This window comes from Pinus tabuliformis, chromosome 7 (genome assembly GCF_031772625.1).
Source record: "Pinus tabuliformis cultivar Carrire ecotype Pingquan chromosome 7, CPIR1, whole genome shotgun sequence".
In the NCBI taxonomy this organism is placed as follows: domain Eukaryota; kingdom Viridiplantae; phylum Streptophyta; class Pinopsida; order Pinales; family Pinaceae; genus Pinus; species Pinus tabuliformis.
This window is the reverse complement of record NC_142293.1, coordinates 81,956,059-81,977,883: the sequence shown is the minus strand read 5'-3', so window position 1 is coordinate 81,977,883 and position 21,825 is coordinate 81,956,059. Positions and strand designations below refer to the sequence as shown.

The 21,825-nt window shown below is 36.7% G+C and overlaps 1 protein-coding gene across 2 annotated transcripts; it reads left to right on the top strand.

Annotated features, from left to right (window-relative positions):
- Positions 1 to 412: 412 nt before the first annotated feature.
- Positions 413 to 3,110, top strand: LOC149245294 (nascent polypeptide-associated complex subunit alpha-like protein). Of its 2 annotated transcripts, none has more exons than XM_089457750.1 (4): positions 413 to 594; positions 1,945 to 2,020; positions 2,162 to 2,289; positions 2,421 to 3,110. In XM_089457750.1, the coding sequence occupies exons 1-4, from the start codon at positions 520 to 522 to the stop codon at positions 2,754 to 2,756; spliced, it is 615 nt and encodes a 204-aa protein (XP_089313876.1). In that variant the 5' UTR covers positions 413 to 519; the 3' UTR covers positions 2,757 to 3,110. The 2 variants fall into 2 exon arrangements, with proteins under 2 accessions (XP_089313876.1, XP_089313875.1); XM_089457749.1 differs by having other exon boundaries at positions 1,942 to 2,020.
- The last annotated feature ends 18,715 nt before the right edge of the window (positions 3,111 to 21,825 follow it).

Below are 21,825 nucleotides of genomic sequence, written 5' to 3'. Positions count from 1 at the left end.
TATCTGGTCGTGATTGCCATGATTTCCCTCTTTATTTGGCCTGATGTTGGACCACACTTATTGGTTCGAAATGGTCCTAATTAGCATGGTTTCCCTCTTTATTTGACCCTGATGATGAACCACACTTATTGATTCGAAATACGTTGACAAAAATTTCTGTTATATAATTTCTGCCAAAAACTTTGTTTTTGGAAAATTTAGACTCTAGTCTTCTCAAGTAACAATGATCAACATTTTAAAGGTTACATTCCAATGTAATTGAACCTCAAACGTTACAAAATCGAGATCCCAGACTTTTGTTTTCCACAAGTTTTGAGTTTCGTGTACGTCACAAAATCGAACTTCAAGACCTTTGGTTTAGTGTCATTTTAAAGAAAACGGAATGCCAATAGACATATATAAATACTCATAGAGATATGTATAGTCCTTCTTCTTTCGTTTAGTTCGTTTAGTTACTCTTGCTGCTGTGTGCTCTGATATATTTTTCTCTGGTGCAGTCCAGCATTAATAAACAACAATATGCCGTCTGTATCAGAGCTCACAAAGGAGGAGGAGGAAACTCTTGCTGCTAAGTTGGAGCAGCAAAAGCTAGAGGTGAGTCAAATGTTCCCGCTGTCCTCTGTTCATCCTTCGTTACCAAACCCTAGATTTTTATTTCGAACCAGCAAATCGCAGATGTTATTTTGCTATTTATTCGCAATTCTGTAAAGGCCAAAAAGGAAGAGATAGACCTGGGTAAACCAACTTGTGGATGCCTTAATGCTGTCTTTTTATACGGAGGGTTTTCGAATCCCGTCAATTGTTTTTTGGTTCTGTTCACTTCTTTTAATGGGATCTGTGTTTTGGGGTAAACTTGCATAGAACAAAATTTTTTAAAAAGCGAAAGAACATAATTGATTAGCTGCTTTGCGAGTTTTCCTCAAGGGACCAGGTTTTAACAACGCCAAGTGAAATAACTCCTTTTTCAGTAACCTACGTTCGAATTTTATGCAAGTTTGTGTGTGATTCTATTTGCCTTTTTGTTTTTTGGGTGCGTTATATAGAAACACATAAGTGGCTTGTCTGATGGTAAATGGATTATTCTTGATCCTTTACCATATGCTATCGTATCATGTTGCTGTATCTTATCAGTCCATCAAATTAATTACTTTCACACGTTGGGATTTGCCTAGCCTAAACAATCATTTTGATCTTTAAGAACTACTGCTGAACTACTTCGGATTGGCAACGTATTGTGTATCAGTCTTAAAATGAGAAACAAGCGGCCATTAATGGCCTGGCTAGGTTTTGAAAAATCAGGAGTTGTGGTGGTGAACTGCAATAGGAACCATTGCTGCAAAAATCATGCATTGCGTTGACTTGACGAGAGTCCCAAAAATAAAAATCAGGTGAAAATTGAAAAATAGGAAAAGTGGGCATAAATTGTCAAGCAATAGGTGGTAAATAGGGTCCATGGTTGGTTACATGCATGTGCAAACTAGATATGTTGTGTTTTGGATCCCTAAGTATTATCTGGCTTTAGAGAGTTGAAACTGACATCCACGAGGGGTAATTACTTTTGGGCAATAGGATTACATATAGTGCATTGCCTATTAACTGGAATTTTGGTTAGGAAACACCTAGAAACCGTTACAGGGAGTTGCAGGGATATGCTTACCAGCTCTAGTGAAAGAGGTCTTTTTTAAGGTTTTTAAACTGTACTTCAATTTTTTTTGGTTAGATCCATAGGGTTTTGAATCAGTGACCAGTGTTTTAATAGTATACTGCATGATCACCAATTGTTCTAAGACCCGTCGGCAAGTACCGCATATGGTTAATATAATGTTAAATCTGTAGAAAATGAAAGCTGACTTCTTTGAGAAAATGTTATTGTGGAAAAACATCTAGAGCTAAGGATTTTTAATTTTGTATTAACTCCTTGTCTCTGTTCCTGTTTGACAGCAGTCCGATGAGCCCATCATAGAAGACGATGAAGATGACGACGATGAAGAAGATGATAATGATGAGGACGATGCTCAAGGTAGTACTTCTCCTACATGTGCTATTCATGTTGATGAAGAATCTTATAGATTATTTTTCCTGGCATCTTTCTTATACCATAAGTTCGGTATGAATGCATTTCGTATCCTGTTGTTTAGTTCCAAGCTTGAATTTCATGCAGGAGAGCAAGGTGGTGAGGGAAAGTCAAAGCAAAGTAGGAGTGAGAAAAAGTGTCGGAAGGCTATGCTAAAACTAGGGATGAAACCCGTTTCTGGTGTCTCAAGGGTTACTATAAAGAAAAGCAAAAATGTTGGCATACTATTCCTTTCTTCTGCATCAATATAGTACAATGAATATGTGGGCTGACCTTTATTAAAGTTTATTTCTCGTTATGTATTCCATGGTAGAGTCCTCATTCCCTTGTTTAAATGAATTTGCAGATTTTATTTGTTATTTCAAATCCTGATGTTTTCAAAAGTCCAACATCAGACACATACATAGCCTTTGGAGAGGCAAAGATCGAGGATTTAAGTTCCCAATTACAGACACAAGCTGCAGAGCAGTTCAAGGCTCCTAATTTGAGCCATGTAACGGTGAAACCAGAATCATCTACTGCTGCACAAGAGGATGAAGATGAAGTAGATGATACTGGAGTGGAGCCAAAGGATATTGAGCTTGTTATGACTCAGGCTGGAGTCTCGAGAACGAAGGCGGTTAAAGCTCTTAAAGCTGCAGATGGAGATATTGTTAGTGCCATCATGGACCTTACAACATAGATTCGGTGATCATGGGAATGTATTTTTGTTTTGTTTTAGGTGTCTTGAGTATTTTCAGCACAGCATTGGTCTGTACCAAGGCTGATTATTATTATTTTTGACAAATGTATATCGAGAAGGAAACTTGTCTCATTTGAATTTAGTGGTCCATACTAGATCATTTGGATTATTACACGACTCTCAGATAAAATGTCTCAATTGGAGTGATGTTGGTAAAAAAGGTCGTATAGAAGATCTGCTGTCAACGGATAGAAAATATTGTGTTATTTCTACTGTGTTCAGGGCCTTTTCCTGGCGTGGAAATTCACACTTTTCAAAGTTCAATCTAATCAACTAAATCATTCCTAATTGTTAGTTTGCTGCGTGGATTACTCTATAGCTAGTCTGCTATCTGTTTGCCCTGCAGAGTTAACCTATTAGATTCTGAAATACACAACATGTTTGAGATTAACTAGTTTCAGTGCGTGAGTTTGTCATTGGTGCTTAATCTTTATCCAATATATATGCCCTTATTAGGTGATGAGCACCCTTTGTGTTGGGTCAATTGCCTTACTTATTGCATAGGATATGAATATGTTGAATATTTGATACTGTGTCCGTTTTAATTTCATGTCCCCAGAATAGAAGTGTCGATCAATTTGATTGAGCCTAATTCGAGTTATGCTATAAAAACAACAGAAATTCTCAATGCCAATATGTAGCATCACATGCATGTAGTGAAAAGTCTTATTTGCCATGGTTTTCTTTTCTAACTGTTTCAAAGGTGTGAGAAGAAATGGTTATAGTTTTTTCATAAACATGAACTTGGGCAGTGTTTTAGCTAGTTCAGTAGGACAATATGAAGGTATCCTGGGATGATATTATTTTAGCACGTGACATATGTCAACAGGGAGTCAAAATCTTCAGTAATTCTTAACTATTTTCGGGAATTTGACGTTAGACCTTGCCCTTCAAAAAGGCTTAAGACTTGAATTGCAGTGCATTTCACAATCTGTAAGTGGATATTGTGTTAAATGTTTATGTACACACTACAGATAATCTGATTCAGTTAAGTATTGGCCGATAGATATTACATTAATTGTGGCCTAAGCCATTCATAAGGGTATGACTGAGAACACTAACCAATATTTTTCCCTTTTGGCTAGGTGGTCCGCAAAAGATGCCACTCTCCCATAGAGGGTGGGAGGCATCCCTGCTATGACTTGATCTCGGGTCATCATTAAACAAGCCCACTCCAATTGATCTTAGGTCATCATTAAACACGCCCACTCCAATTCGCTGTTAGCGCAGTGTAATGGCAATATATATATACCCTTTTGACTAGGTGGGCTGCAACCACTAGGATTTCATAGTGAACCATAGAGTGAGGGAGCATCCCTGCCATGATTTGAGTTTGGGTCATCTTTTAAGGGCAGCCACTCTAAGTTAGACCAGTGTAATATGCATATTAGCATCAATTCATATTTTGTCATTTCCATTCCAAGAATAATTTAAGACTTGTTAAGCCCTTATTCAACATAATTCTGCGATGAAAGAGAATGCTACATACTGCCCAAACGGTCCCTTGCTTGGGATATTCACTTTCTTCTAGATAAAGCCCTTCACTCTGTATACCTTCATTCCATATGCATGTTTGGCAGTATAACGATGTCTTTAGAGACGACATGTTTTCTTTAAATTGATATTTAATCACTTTTGCAATTTCTCGGTTTCCTAACAGGTTTTCAGAGCTAGTGGTTCGAAATTTAACCTCCTTTCAAAAAATCACTTACCTTCTTCATTCTGTATTCCTTCATGGCATATGTATGCTTTCGCATTATATTGATGGCTTTAAACACCACATTTTCTTTTGAAATTGATATGTAATTACTTTAGTAATTTTTTGGTTTCGCAACAGGTTTTCAGAGCTAGTGGTTTGAAATTTAACCTCCTTTCAACAAATTACAAATTACTTTGGACATCCTTGTGTATGAAATTACTTTGGACATCATTCTGTATGTATGCTTAGGCATTATAACAATGTCTTTAGACACCCCCATTCTCTTGAAATTGATATTTAATCACTTTTGCAATTTCTTGGTTTCCCAATCGGCTTTCAGAGATACTGGTTTGACGTTTAACTTCCTTTCAATAAATCACTTTGGACATTGTTAATTGCGTATGCACACTAGTTCTACTTGAATAATTCAAGTAGACTAGCTCAGGTTTAGACTTGTAGATTTGTGGAGTGATTATGTGTTCAAGTTTACATTCTATTCTAATTGCTGGCCTGGACCACCTTTACGGACTCAACTTTTGTCACTTGTTCATTGGGATAATTAAATGACGTGGAATGCCATTGCTACAAAATCATTACTATTTTGGTTTAGTTGGTATGTGTGGCTTGATAACCCCTTTTCCGTTGCTGGCAAATGTAAATAGACAGCATTGAAATCTGAACAAAGCATTGAATCAAAACTGCAGAGGGCAAATCCATCATGATTCTGTAAACATCCATGCTGATGAAATGAATGGGCCATAAGCCTATTGTTTATGGATCAATTTTAGAAGCCTATACTACTTACTATGGGGACACCTTTAAACACCTCTTGCACCTATGGGGACACCTTTAAACACCTCTTGCACCGTTTGTAGGGATATGTTTATTATGTAAAATAAACATATGTAGATGGTGATGATTTTTAGATTATCCCCGTCTTTTGTGGGTTACATAATTATGCTTCACAAAATGGGTAAGAAATTTTTAAATCATCTCTTACTTTTGATGAAGATACATTAAGTATTAAGTATTTGCAATTTTCAAATCACTCTAATTTCCGTATGTATTTCCTCTGTGGTATTTTTAATCACCCAAGTTTTCATATATATTCTCTTTAAAAGGTGCAATCTTCAAATCACCTTAGTTGTCATATGGCTAAGTTAATTTTTTTTTGTGTATCCTATAATTATTGAGTTTTTATGACTTTGATAACAATGTCATGGCTAAGTTAATTTTTTGTGTATCTTCTAATTATTGAGTTTTTATGACTTTGTTAACAATTTCAATGTGTGACTATTAGGGAATTGAGCGAGTACAGCTATGTAACATAATTGAATTTATTATTTTGAGTGAGTATAGCTATGTAACATAATTGAATTTATTATTTTTCTCATTTAGTTGTTTTAACAAATAATTTAATTCAAAGTACATCTTTCAACTTTTAAATATTATGTTTTTAAAGTGGTGCTTTTCATTTACCAAATGTGATAATTGTATATCTTTCAACTTTTAAATATTTAAATATTATGTTTTCAAAGTGGTGCTTTTCATTTAAGAAATGTGATAATTATAAAATTTTGATAATTAGAGTTTTGTTGTCTTGCATTTTGTTTTTTTATTTTCTTAAATATTATTTTTTCAGTTTTGAAAATTAATTTTTATTTTATTGATTTATTTTTATTTTTTAGTGTAAGTTTCATATTGAAATTATATTTCATTTAAGCAATAAACAAAAAATATATATCTCTGACTACTAAACTAATTATTTTTTCATTATAAGCAACAAACAAAAAATACATATACTTGGCTAATGGCTTGCCACTAAAGAAATTATTTTTTCATTTTAAGCAACAAACAAAAAAATACATATACACATTGTCCATACAACTAAATTTTAAGAGGTAACATAGTAAAGTAAAACTATTAGTTTGATAATGTTTTTACTGAGTTTTGTTTGAGTTTTCATTGTTTAGCCTATACTTATCCTATATGTAAAATTTAATTTATTAGTAGATTTATTGTTCGCTGAAAGGAAAAACAAAAAAGTGAATTCATGACATGATTATCCAAAGGATGAGTCAACTTATGCGGTCATTAGACGATCTTCTTCTCCAAAGTCAAGAAATTCTAGGTTGGTTATCTTCTTTGCAAGTTAGAAGAATCTCGTGATCTAATTTTTTCATGTGAAGTTGGAAAGCATCTATACATAGTAGAATTCCCTATTAAGCATTACTTCTTTACCCTAGCACTTTGCTCATGATGGTTTCCGCCTACCAATAAAGGGTCATTGTTCAAAGATACATGTATTTGTTGGAAATAACACTGAGAGGGGGGGTGAATCAGTGTTATTAAATCAATAAAACTTTTTCATTTCCATATACATATACACTACTTTAGTTAGTAGAATCCGCATGTATATGCCACTGTGTCTAATGCAACTAGCGTATATCCAGAATACTTATGATTCAGTCAATCCATTGAATGTTGATCTTTAGTTAGTGCATCAGAACTTAATTAACCATATGAACAGTAAGCAGGTGCAGTAAAACAGAACAGATCATCACACACACAAGAAGCACACATGAACACCATGATATAAGGTGGAAACCCAATGTGGGTGAAAACCACCCACTGCAAGTCGTCTCTATCTTCTTTTAATAAGAAACTTCATTTTACAATAGTTTTGTACTAGTGCAGTCTTATACTAGTACGTAGGCTTCTACCTGCAGAGGGCTACAACCCTCTCTCGTTTTCCAAACTCTCCTAGATGGGAGCTACAACCCTCTTAGCTCTTGTACTAGCTAATCCATTTACTAGTACGTAGGTGCCTACCTACTGAATGCTCCAATCTTCACTCGTTCTCTAGCTGCTACTAGAAGGGAGCTACCACCCCCTTTGCTCTTGTACTCGCTGATGTACTAGTACGTAGGCGCCGGCCTACAATCTCCTTTCATCCTCCAAGGACCACATTTCATACATTTTCAAACTGGATGCTTCTGAAGCACAACACTATAATCTGAAGCCCACGTTTCATCCAATTTTCATATTGGACCCATCAATATCATTGAAGCACAAAACAATCAATACTAGCATCATCAATTTCTGAATCACTGAAACACTGAAACCCTGTCAACAACACAGTCACCAGAACACAGAGCAGACAACAGAACTCTGCAATAACAATCAGACCCAACTGCAACTTCAAACATCATACTTCATAATGTATACGCTACTACGATGAATCAAACCCGCATACATACGCGCTTTCACCAAGGCCAACCCTCGTACAGATCTATTAATATTCAATCATGACTTGTAGCTATTTCAAACTTAAGTCATACCCGGTTCAGAACATTACATGCGTTAGTATACAGATCTAGAATGAGCATAATCAACCATATAGAGATAGTTTATTGCAAACCATTTGATCTTGATCTATCCTTAGATCTTGTTCTACATCAATCCGGTGAGATTCCTCCTTGGCTCAGATCAAGCAATGCATCATCAGCCCATAACCTGCACACTGGATCTCATACTTCATCAGATCTTCAAGACTTTCTCAATGCCTTTACCTAATGATCTTCCTCTCCTTTTATAGTCTTAGGCCTTACTTAATACCATGGTCCAAAACCATTGAGAACAAATACTAGGGACCCAATACTTGGGTTCAACACTTCGGATGCAATACCAAGGACCAAAACCATAGGTCTAAATACCACAGACCCAAAAATAAGCTTTCCCACATGTACGCGATTTTCCGTGCATGAAAGTGCGTACATACGCATACACGACTTTTGATCAGCGATCTTGCGTGTATACACACCTTTGTATATAGTTAACCTGCGTGTATAACCTACGTGTATACCTTACTTGGTATATAGCGAACCTGCGTATATACGCGACTTGGTACATAGTGAACCTGCGTATAACATGTGTGTATACCCTACTTGGTATATAGTGAACCTGCGTATATACTCTGAAGTTGCATATATACTCTTCTTTCTTCATTCTTTGTAGTCTGATCATCAAATCTTTGCAACTGATCTGTTGTACTATGATCTATCATTTGTGTGAGTTTCCATCAAGGACAACACTTGTATCATAATGCCAACAATCTCCCCCTTTGGACTTGATGGCAAAGCTAACTTGTCATACTGAAAACCGTCATCTGATTCCTTTGAGCTATCCTACATCCCATGTATTCTGTCACATTTGATATCTCTTCTGTAGATTCATCTAGTTATATATATGTAAGTTGTTTCTTCTATGAGTGGGTTGCCATCAAGTACAACACATGCATCATAATGCCAACAATCTCCCCCTTTGGACTTGATGGCAACAACACCAAATCACTCTCCCCTTTTGACATCAAGGGCAAAGGGCGGACCAAGATATTCTCTTTCCTTGATAAATCTTCCGCTGACCATACTCCCCCTGAGTACCTGCTGAAATATCTGAATGAGGTCCCCCTTTGTATATGCCAAGGTGTACCAATCTGTCCATGCTCCTTCTGAGTACACGCTGAAGTCTCTGCTCTGCTGAAGTGTGTTGTTCATGCTCCCCCTGACTGTAAGCAAGGTCTGCAAAAAGATGTTCTACAAGAAAAACATGACTCTATCATAAATGACCTTCCTATCACTAAGGACTCATACATACATCCATCTCCCAAGTGGGAATTGACTCATCTACCCAACCAAGTGGGGACACATCAAGGTTTACACATGATAACACAAGAGTATAACATCATCCCTCCCAAGCATAGTGGGGAAACCAAAATAGGCCGTTACATGACTTTGATAATAAAAGAAATACATGACTAAAATATTTCATCATCCTTCCTATGCATAGAGGGGGTACAAATTACGTCAGGAGAGATTTCATCAAATGACTACAATAGATAGAGACACATTATTACATCATGAGTCTTGATATGACCTTTACATCTAAATAAGACCATGATAGTCATCAACAACTATCATACACAATGTGTGATCTGCTCCATTAGCATCTGTCAACAACATCTAGACCAATAATCATGTTCTCCCTCTGCACCTGTTCCAGATGGTCTCTGTCAGACCCATAATAGACTTTCTTCAACCAGAGTCTGGCCCACTGATTTCCAAAATATACGCGACTGTATCCATAGAAACATGCGTATATACGCGGATGTTCTTCATACAACTCGTGTACAACCACTTTCAGATCAGCAACCTGTAAATGCCCTGTAACAAGGTATGTTTGCATATAGATATCAACTCATCCTCATCATCATAAACTCATTCACATTATATCATATGTGAAAAACACCATGGTCATCTCATCATCATCATGCAACTTTGAGTAATCATTCATGTATCCAGCACTATGTATCTTGAACTCAAGATCATTTGTCAAGATTTCTTTATATCATCAACATCAACAATCCTCATCCACATGAGCACCAAGAACTATAGGAATCCTGCATCATAACTATATTATATGATCTTTATGCATATGACGATAGCAGCATATGAGTGACTCATCATCAAGTAATGAAGATGTATATTCAAGCTTTGTACTTTTCCTTATCCTTATGAAGATCACCATGTAAGCACCATATATGCATCATCAGAGAATCAACCACAAATCTGATCTGAACATCAACTATGTAGCCCCAAGAATCATATGAGATTTTGTCATGGACAACTCATAACCATATCATAGCAAAATGTATCATTTAGCCATATAAGCATCATTACCAAAGACTACTAACCATAATGCCAACAATGCATTATTCAAAACATAAACTCCCCTTGAACCTGTGCCATCTGTTTACTGTCAGATCTGATCATGCATATATCAACAAGAAGTATCACGACATTATCATCATCAAGTTAGGATAAAAAACACTAAACATCTTATGAGTATTAAGACATTTCCACACATCATTAGCAAATTGTAACCATTATCAAACAAAGCAAATCATATCAGACCCTTTTTCTGAGCCTTTCCCTACTGCTTTTCCTCAGACAGACATATACGCGACTTTACAGTGTCTAACTCACGTATATACGCGATTTCCCTTTATGAAGTTTTACACTTTCATTTCCCCCTGAGTTTGTTATGTTTGTATATGGTGATGTGTCACATCTTTCTGACTGTACTTCCTTCTTCTTCCATATCTTCAAGTGTGATGATGTTTTCTCCTTTTGGTGTGGTGCCCGTACCTTGTTCCTGCATTCCTTTGCTATATGTCCAAGCTTGTTACATGCATAACATCTCATATGTTTCATATTCCTCCTGTAGCAATCAGCAGCTTTGTGACCAAACATATTGCAAGAAAAACAATATCCATTAAAGTACCTGGAATGTGATGATCTTTTTGCATGATGGTCTTGAACCACTCTTCTTCTGCATCTGGCTGCAACATGTCCAAGATTATGACATACATAACATTCAACCTTATTCATTGGAGAAGTAAAAGATTTTCTTTGAAGAATTTCTTTTCTTGGTTGTTGATGGGGTTGACCTCTCATCTCCTTGTTGAACATTTCAGATTTTGCATTAGATTCCCTTGAACTAGATTCTTCTTCAATAGATTCATGAAAACCAAGACCAACTTTGATAGCAGGAGACCTTTGACTACTAAGAATATCATCCAAGATCTTAGTACTATCTTGAAATCGTAAGAGCTTATCTTTTTCTTCTAATTTATCTTTTAGAATATTTACGTCAACCTAATGTTGCTCTTCCTTTTCAAGATACTGCTTCTTCATGTTTTCTTCAACATTTCTTCCTTCTTCCAACTGATATCTTAGAACAAGAACTTCTTTTTCTTGTTTTTCATGAGCTTGGAGTAGTTCTTTATTCTGCTTCTTTGATTCTTCAAGATCTTACTTTAGCGAGAGGATCGTAGCTTCAAGCCGTTCATAGTAATTGGATCTATCTCTGAGTTTCTTTATTGTTGTGCTTCTTTCATTTACTTCATTTCTTAATGATGTCACTTCATCCTGCAACTTTTGATATTTTCCTTGAATAGCTTCCTTACCTTGTTACCTTCCTCTAGTTGAGCCTTTAGTTTGGTAGCTACTTCCTTGAAGGCACATTCCCTTTTGTTCAATAGATCTTGTTGATCTCTAATTTTTTCTGTTAGCCTTTTAAATTCTGCCTCTATTTGATATCTTTCTTGCTCACCCATAAAAGCAAATTCAGTTGTTTCGCTATCGCTTTCATCGTCTTCAAATGGATAAATAGATGTATCACCAGAGGATAACAAATTCATACCTAATAGATCTTGTTCATCTTCATTATGCAGTGATCCTGAATATGAAGTGCTTCTTCCACATAATCCCCAATCGATGCTCCCACTGTCATAGTTCTTCTGAGATGCCTTCTTCTTCTCGGGCGCTTTCTTCTTAAGCTTCTTTCCCATTGATCTACGGATCTCCTTCAAGTAATCAAGCTTCTACCAAAGAACCTGCTCTGATACCAATTGTTGGAAATAATACTGAGAGGGGGGGGGGGGTGAATAAGTATTATTAAATCAATAAAACTTTTTCATTTCCATACTTAGATACATATACGCTACTTCAGTTAGTAGAACCCGCGTGTATACGCAACTGTCTAATGCAAATAATGTATATCCAAAATACTTATGATTCAGTTAATCCATTGAATGTTGATCTTTAGTTAGTGCATCAGAACTTAATTAACCATATGAACAGTAAGCAGGTGCAGTAAAACAGAACAGATCATCACACACACAAGAATCACACATGAACACCATGATATAAGGTGGAAACCCAATGTGGGTGAAAACCACCTGCTGCAAGTCGTCTCTATCTTCTTTTAATAAGAAACTTCATTTTACATAGTTTTGTACTGGTGCAATCTTATACCAGTACGTAGGCTTCTACCTACAGAGGGCTACAACCCTCTCTCGTTTTCCAGAATCTCCTGGATGGGAGCTACAACCCCCTTAGCTCTTGTACTAGCTGATCCATTTACTAGTACGTAGGTGCCTGCCTATTGAATGCTCCAATCTTCAATCGTCTCTAGCTGCTACTAGAAGGGAGCTACCACCCCCTTTGCTCTTGTACTAGCTGATGTACTAGGACAATCTCCTTTCATCCTCCAGGGACCACATTTCATACATTTTCAGACTGGATACTCCTGAAGCACAACACTATAATCTGAAGCCCAAGTTTCATCCAATTTTCATACTGGACTCATCAATATCATTGAAGCACAAAACAATCAATACTAGCATCATCGATTTCTGAATCACTGAAACCCTGTCAACAACACAGTCACTAGAACATAGAGCAGACAACAGAACTCTGCAATAACAATCAGACCCAACTGCAACTTCAAACATCATACTTCATAATGTATACGCTACTACGATGAATCAAACTCGTGTTCATACGCGCTTTCACCAAGGCCAACGTGCGTACAGATCTATAAATATTCAATCATGACTTGTAGCTATTTCAAACTTAAGTCATACCCAGTTCAGAACATTACATGCGTCAGTATACAGATCTAGAATGAGCATAATCAACCATGTAGAGATAGTTCATTTCAAACCATTTGATCCCGATCTAACCTTAGATCTTGTTCTACATCAATCTGGTGAGATTCCTCCTTGGCTCAGATCAAGCAATGCATCATCAACCCATAACTTGCATACTGGATCTCATACTTCATCATCTCTTCAAGACTTTCTCAATGCCTCTGCCTAATGATCTTCCTCTCCTTTTATAGTCTTAGGCCTTACTCAATACCATGGTCCAAAACCATTGAGAACCAATATTAGGGACCCAATACCTAGGTTCGACACTTCGGACGCAATACCAAGGACCAAAACCATAGGTCTAAAGACCACGAACCCAAAAATAAGCTTTCCCACATGTACGCGCTTTTCTGTGCATGAAAGTGCTACATACGGATACGCGACTTTTGATCAGCAATCCTGCGTTATACACACCTTTGTATATAGTTAACCTGTGTGTATAACCTGCGTGTATACCCTACTTGGTATATAGTGAACCTGCGTATATACTCTTCTTTCTTCCTTCTTTGTAGTCTGATCATCAAATCTTTGCAACTAATCTGTTGTACTATGATCTATCATCTGTGTGAGTTGCCATCAAGGACAACACTTGTATCATAATGCCAACAGTATGCACCTCTGTTAGTTCCATTGTTAGGGATCCATTGACCCACATTATTTTCTATTTCTTCATCTTGAATGAATTGTCTTTCTACCCTTGTTTTTGCCTCTGCAATATTAATTTCATTTATGGTTGCCAAAGACATTTTCTCTCAATCAGTAGCAATTGAGTTCTCAACATTTATTTGAGCATAGGTTTGGGGGAGTACTCTACAACCAAGCTTGGTTTTTCTATGCGATCTTGCACCAAACTAAGGCATGCTTGGAAGAATACTTACAACAAAAGTAGGGAGTTGGGGTAATAAGGGGATGAGTAGCAAGGAAGAGACTAAAGGGCTAACATGTTGTAGGAGAGGAAGATAGGCAGGGAAGAGACTAGAGGGTGGGTTAACTGTTGTAGGGGGGGAAGAGAGTTTGGTAAGATAGGCAACTTTGAAAACACAAAGAAGAGGTTGAATGGGAATAATCCTTGGTAACAAACACCTTTAACCAAAGCCTTGGGCATTGAAGAGTTAATGTTCACAAGCAAGAACTTTATTGAGTCAAAGGAAAGAAGAACATGGAAAATCAGCGAGGGACCAAAATCCATTGGGAGGTATGAAAGGGGAGGACCTAGGATGTAAGATAGCTCTCCCAACCACAACACTCGAGAGAAAACAAGAAAATAACCTTGGTAAATAAAAAAAATTGAGATAAAGAGAAACACTTACCTTATTTAGAGAAAGCAGTAAACTCAAAGCTAGAAGAGCTTGTTACTTAATGTTGTTTGAATAATTCATAATGGGAAAGTGAGGAGGCAAAGGACACATGAAATCATCATTTAGATGGGAGGGAAACAACTTGTACGATGGAGAGTAATTCGGTACCACCTTCCATAAACTCATTGTGTTGCATACATTGCATTTTATCACTTACTACCAACTACCCAAACTGAGAAGGGTGAAGTGAGGGTGGTCAGTGACGACTCATCATTGTTCTGTCGGAGTGTCAAAATTCCTTGACCCCAACAAACAGATAAAATATTTCTTGGTAATTCCTTGATGTAAATTAAATTAAACAACAAATTACTAGATGAAATACACATGGGATTTTAATTGGTAAATAATATAAAAATCAATGAAAGCAAATTAACCAATTTCACACACAAAAAATTTTTTTGCCCTTCAAATCCACTATTCATTAATTAAGTTAACAACATACAAGGACTTCCTTATTGGGAAAATTGCCCACCGAAGAAAATACAAGCCACAAGAAACTATTGTTAAATTCACTGGGCACTTGTACAACTTGGACGACCCTCAAAATTTATGGAACAACCCTCTTCTTGTTGACCTAGTGTATGGTGCATAAGTTCTTGCGAATATTTGTTGTGCAACCATTAGGATTTACAATCTTGCCTCAATCTGTTGTACTACTGTGCATATGGCTACTGCTTTGCAGTCTTGTCACTTTTCACATTCGCACAATTATCTGTTGTACAATTGTGCAAATGTTGTTGTACCTGTTTCCTTATATGATATGTAGATTACTGCTTGGTTGCCTAAAAATAGATTATTTGATTTTTCGCTGTCGGGTTTTCATTGCTTGCATTCTCCTCCTTTGTACTTGATGTCTAGATAAAAGTCCTTTACCCATGTTGAGATCTCCTTGAATCACTATCCTTCATGACTCAATCACTCAATGTCCCTTGCATGTCTTCCTTCTTCACCTAACCTTGTTTTTATGAGCTTGAGTTATTGACTGAATCCACAACCCTAATCTCCAAAGTGATTTATGATTGAGATAAGTATCAACTCAATTGAGATCAATGGTTGAGATTCATCTACTCTACTAATGCAAATAACCTTTGCTTTTCATTAAATTAAAATCACTTTTGTTATAAAAAACTATGACTTCAATAAATCCTTTAATTAAAGTAATTTTTCTAAGGTTGAAGGATTTGGACAACTTCCACACATCTAGACACTTAGACTTGTATGGAAGTACCTGTTTGATGTTATAAACATCAATAGGGAGAATAGGATGACACCCCATCCAAGGATATTATTTTAAATCTTTTTTTTTAGGAAAGAAAAAGAAACAACCTATTATACTAAATAATAAGGTTGCTTACATATAGCATGTCAATTGTTTTCATCATCTCTGATGGCAATTAACAAGCATAAAAGCCTATCACAATACCAACATATATCATATATACAACATTTCCGCAAATAAGTAAAGCAGAAATGTCCAAAACTAAATACTTGTCAGTTATACAAAAACCAAAAAATGCCTAATATCAAACCAAAAGCAATCATCGCTATATTGATGTATCAAGTCCTCAATTCAAGTAATGACACGAAGAAGATTCTCCACAATGAGAAAGCTTATGTAATGTACAGTCTCCCTCTCTAATGCACATTGTCATTAAGGAAAGCATTATATATTATCACACCGAGATGCCCACTTTCAAGAGGACATCCGCAACACCGTTTTGTTCTCTATATATATGTGAGAAGTTCACTCTTTGAAAAAGTCCCACCAACATCTTGCTACTTCTCATCTAATTGGAAATCATGGGTTGCTCAAAGTTGTATTACTCCTTAACCCATTTGATGGTCACCATAGAATCTCCAAATACCTCCAAAGTCTCGATGGATAACCATATTGTGTAGTAGAGGACCCCCCAAAGTGCAAGAATCTTCCCCTGGTGTTGGAACCCATTCCACTGTTCGCCAGAAGTGATAGTATTGGCCATGCTTTATAACTATGTAAGTTCCACTGCCACAAGTGGACTTACTCAACTCTCCATCGAAGAAACGCACATGCAACCTGTGCCATAAATCCATGTGATGGTCATATTTCTCATAGGTCTCTTAAGTGCACAAACCTTGTTTTCTTAAAATTGGAAATGATCCCCATACAAATGCACTTGATGTTCAATGAGATGTTTTCAAAACTTTGTGCATTCCTATTTCTCTGTATACCCAAAAATATGTAGGGGTAGAGTGTTGAAGTCTTTGAACTCATTCATCTAATCCTGCAAATAGGCCTCAATTGAAGGTGAATTCCAATCAACAAATATATTTAATATATGAAAAACATCATACGAGATGGAAATCATGAATGGAAAATTGAGTAATAAATGTTCCACATCTTCATCTGCCACCTTGCAGTGAACACATCTACTAGGCCCACGAAATCCATGACGACGCAAATTGTCCCAAGTCAAGTTTTGTTTTTCCAATTTAGCCACCTGATGCATTTGAGTTTTAGTGGGAGATTCCATTTCCAGATTTTAACAAATCACAAACGGTCCATAAGAGGCAATTGTGGAGTTGTGATATGCCTATAGGCCTCAACAACTGGGATCTATCCCCACAAGGCTTTTTCATCCCAAGTGAACTTGTCATCTTTACTATTCAAAGTAACAATTGACATGAGAAGGTCACTCACACACCTGTTCCAAATCCCATCGAGGTCTCCAAATAAGCCTAATTCTTCTTAGCGAAACCAAGTAGGAAATATGTAGTGGTGATCGGATGTAGCATGTATTTGATTGATGTAGTATATGCACATATTATGTATGTGTTCGATCAGAGAGACATGTAAAGTGGTTTCCAACAAACCCTCTAATAGGATCAAGGTTGACCTCCACCAATGTACCGGTCACAATCCCCCATTTTAGATTTCCAATAAGCCAATGTTTAATTTTTAACATATTGTTCCATGTATAAGAAACAATTCTCGATGCTTGGGCTCCATCCTTAATCCATTGCATTGTTGAGCGGTTCTTAAGGTACTTTTCCTTGATAATCTCCTTGCAGATACCATTACCAATGATAGTACACCACCTACTCTTAACCAAAATTTTCCAACCAAACTTCTCAATGTCCTTAATACCCTAGCCACCTTTTGCATTGCCCGTAGAAATAACCTCCAGTCGCACAAGATGGATCTTCTGAGAAAACCTGGTTCCCGCCCATAAAAACTTAGAAATATAAGAATTAATAATTTTAATGATATCCTTTAGCATCATATACAAGTGCATCTAGTACATATATATGCTATGAATAAAAAATTGTACAAGGGCTAGTTGACCCCCCAAAGTCAACCATCTATGAGCCCAAGAGGTAAGGCGATGTTCAACTTTGTCAATCAACCAAGACCAATCTCAAACCCCATAATTATTTGGTTTCAGATGGAAACCAAGGCATTTGAAACAAGTGTCCAAGTAAATCATCTCCAAATCAAATATTTTTGTGATCTCCAATACACAGGGAACCTCCACGGATAGAACAATCAATAAAGATTAGCTTTACTCATGTAAATACCAGATGCATCACCAAATATAAATATGAGCTCATGAAAATGATGTCATTCCACAACAAAGGCCTTTACCAAAATGAGTACATCATCAACAAAAAATAGGTGGGCAATGAAAGTATTTTCAGCGATCTGAAGCCTCGATAATGTCCCACAAATGTGTGCTTCAAAAATCATTATGTTGAAGCCTTCAATCACCAATAAAAATAAGGATGGTGATAATGAGAAACCCTTCCTCAGACCTTAGGATGCCGTGAAAAAAGAAGAAGGAACCATATTGATAAGTACAACAAATGATGTTGATGTGACGCACGCCATAATCCAATCTACAACAAAAAGAGAAAGGTTGATCTTAGGTAAAACCATCCACAATTATTCCTAGTCCACATAGTCAAAAGCCTTAATCAAATCAATTTTCATAATCAGTGCATCCTTCCTTTTTGTCTTAATGGAATGCAAGAATTCTTGGGAAGTAGCGACGACATCTTGGATCTAATGATTCCTTAAAAAACCAAATTGTTCAAGTGAAATATGTACAGACAAAGAATCTTTTAACTCGGTGGCAATAACCATTGATATCAATTTATAGACAATGTTGTTGAGCGATTTTTAAGTTATGGTATGTTCTATGCTTATAACAATTTACTTCTTTTTCTTATTATATTCCACAGATTAGCAATCACATGTACATAAAGTAAAGTGCAAATAGAACATTAAACGATCGACAAAAAACAAGCCAAGACAAGAGACACAAGATGTGGCGGCTAGCCAGGGACAAACCCCACAATGTGTGGGAAAAACCTTTGATCAAATATTCTTTTATCTTCAATAATTCAGTAGAGAGAAATAGTACAATAAAGCTGATTCATATCAGCAGTAGCAAACCCTGGATCAACAACATCAGCATTAGCGGCTTCATCATCAAACTAGGGCAGACGATATCTCACAAACCGACCGTCAGATCGGTTTGATTCCACCACCAAAAGTTGTGGCTTCTAGAGGAGGTTCAGATGAACCTACAACACAGTTTGGATGAGGAGATCTTCTAGTCCACATAGGTCAAACTTTACTTCTGCAGTTGCAGCTTCAGTTTCGGCAGCTTCCAGCTTCAAATTAGGGCAGTTGATATCTTGCAAACCGTCCGTTGGATTGACTTGATTCCACCACCAAAAGTTACGGCTTTCAGAGGAGGTTCAGATGAACCTACAATGCAGTTTAGATGAGGAGATCTTGTAGTCCACGCAGGTCAATCTTTACTTCTGCAATTGCAGCTTCAGTTTCGGCAGCTTCTGGCTTCAAATGTGTGAGGGAGAGACCCTTTTCTACGCAGTAGGGAAGAGACTCTTTTATGCGCAATAGAGAGAGAGAGAGATGTGATGAGATGAGTGAGTCCAAATGAGGAAAATTCCTCCTGTATTTATACACAACGTTGGTGTTTGAATAGATGTGACTGTTGGGCTTCTAAGCCTACATGAGTTGTAGGTCAGCTTGATAATAATTCCATAATCAAAATAAATTCATATCTCCATGAATACTTATCAGAATTGGATGATGTTTATATCAATCCTACACCTCTCGATGAGAGGAATCTAATAAAAATATTATAAGCCATGAATAAGATGACCCCCATGAATTTTTTCCCTAGTTTCCAATTTTAACAACGATGTTGGTTAGAAATCCATAAATGATGTTGATGTGAAAACCTTTGGGATCAATGTGATGAAAGTAGAATTAATAGTACCCCAATATCCTGTAGGTGGTCTGAGACTCCTCAACCAAGTGTAGTAGGTCATGACCCATGATATCCAATAAATGTAGAAATAACTCCATAGTCGAACCATTCGGCTCAGGACTCTTGTCCTTAGCAAATGTCTTTAAAACATATGTAATTTCTTCTAAAGTAATCAACCGACCCATTTTATCATTTTTGACATCATTAAACATTTTAGGATATGTTACAATGACTCTTATCTATTTTTTGATGTCAACAATATTCTTGGTGTCAAGCCAGGAGTAACTTTGAATGAATTGTTTCATTTGCATTAAGATAGAACATAAATATATACATGTAGAGGGAAACTATTGGGTTTCATCTCCCAATGTCTCTTTGTCTCCCAATTCCCTTTATTTTTCTATTTATAATATTTACATTGATTTACCTAATCCCAAAGATTAGGTGTCAACATTCCCCCTTTAATCTAAAGGGATGTTAGTGAGTCCAAACATCCTTATGAATTTTTCAAACTTTTCCCTTCCAAGCGCTTTGGTGAAGATATTTGCAATCTACTCATTTGTGGAACAATGTCGTAGGTGGATTGTTTTGGCCTCAACATGATGTCGAATCAGATGGTATTTTGTGTTGATTTGTTTCATTTGATCATGGAACTTTGGGTTATTGGCCAACCTTACTACAGAAGGGTTGTCAATCAAAAGAGGAGTTAGATGCATTTGTTTCCCCTGCAAATCTTCCAGAATTTTCCCGAGCCACACAATTTCCTTCGTTGCTTCAACTGCTGCCACATATTATGTCTCAGTGTGGAATTGACTGGAATTGATTGTTTGCATGATCTTCAAGACAACTCTTGATCCAAGACTCATAACATAAACTGAAGTAGATACCACAGTTTCTTTATCTCCATCGAAATATGAATCAAAGTATCTAATCAAGCTAAAGTCACTCACTTGTGTAGACTTGAGTTCCCTTCAAGTAATTTAAAACTCTTTTTGCAGCAGACCAATGACCCTCACAAGGCTTTTGCATAAACCTGGAGAGGATTCCAACAACAAATGAAATGTTTGTTCTAGTAGTAGTCAGGTAGTTAATACTTCTTACGATCTTTCTGTGCTTTGTTGCATCCTCAAATTCTTTTCCTTCAATAGATGTGAGCTTTAAGTTCTGTTCCATTGGAGTAGTCAAAGGATTGCTCTCAGCCATGCCAAACATGTTCAACCGATCTCCAACGTACTTCTTCTAAGAGAGGAATATAAACTTTATATGTGGGTTACTTCAATACCATGATAGTACTGAACATAGCCCAAATCTGTCATTTCAAAACCTTTCCTCAATTCCTTATTTATGGATGCAATGTAGCTCTCGCTGTTGCCTGTCATCAAAAGATCATCTACATACACCAGAAAATATACAATTGTTTTGCCAACTTTCTTGAAAACAATGCATCATCAAGATCATAATGTTTGAAATTGAGTTTTAGAAGATGCTCAACCAATTTCTCATACCAGGCTCGTGGTGCTAGATTAAGGCCATACAAGGATTTTACAAGCTTGCATACTTTGTGTTCTTGACCCTTCGCAACAAATCCTTTTGGTTGGAACACAAAAACATTCTCTTTCATATCTCCATTCATGAAAGAAATTTTTACATCCATTTGATGGACTTTCCAACTGTTTTGAGTTGCCAAGGCAAAGAGTGTCCAGATGGTAGCCCATTTTGTTGTGGGGGAAAAGGTATCCTCATAGTCGACCCCTTCCTTTTGTGCAATTTTTTTTCCACAAGCCTAGGTTTGTGCTTGTCAAGTGAGCCATTTGCTTTATACTTGTTCTTGAATACCCACTTGTAACCTATTGGTTTGGTTCCCAATGGAGGATCAACCAACTTCCAGGTGCCATTCTTTATCAAAGCCTCATATTATTTCTGCATTGCTTCTTTCCATTCATCATGAGAAGCAACTTATTTGAAGAAATTTGGTTCAAAATCAGTAGACAAATTCAGTTCACAATCATAAGAAACATACATATCAACAAGTGAATCAGGATCGTCTACATCACCTCCATTATGTCTTGTTGAGCTTCTTGTTCCCTTTTTTCCAACCTCATCAAGACGAACACTT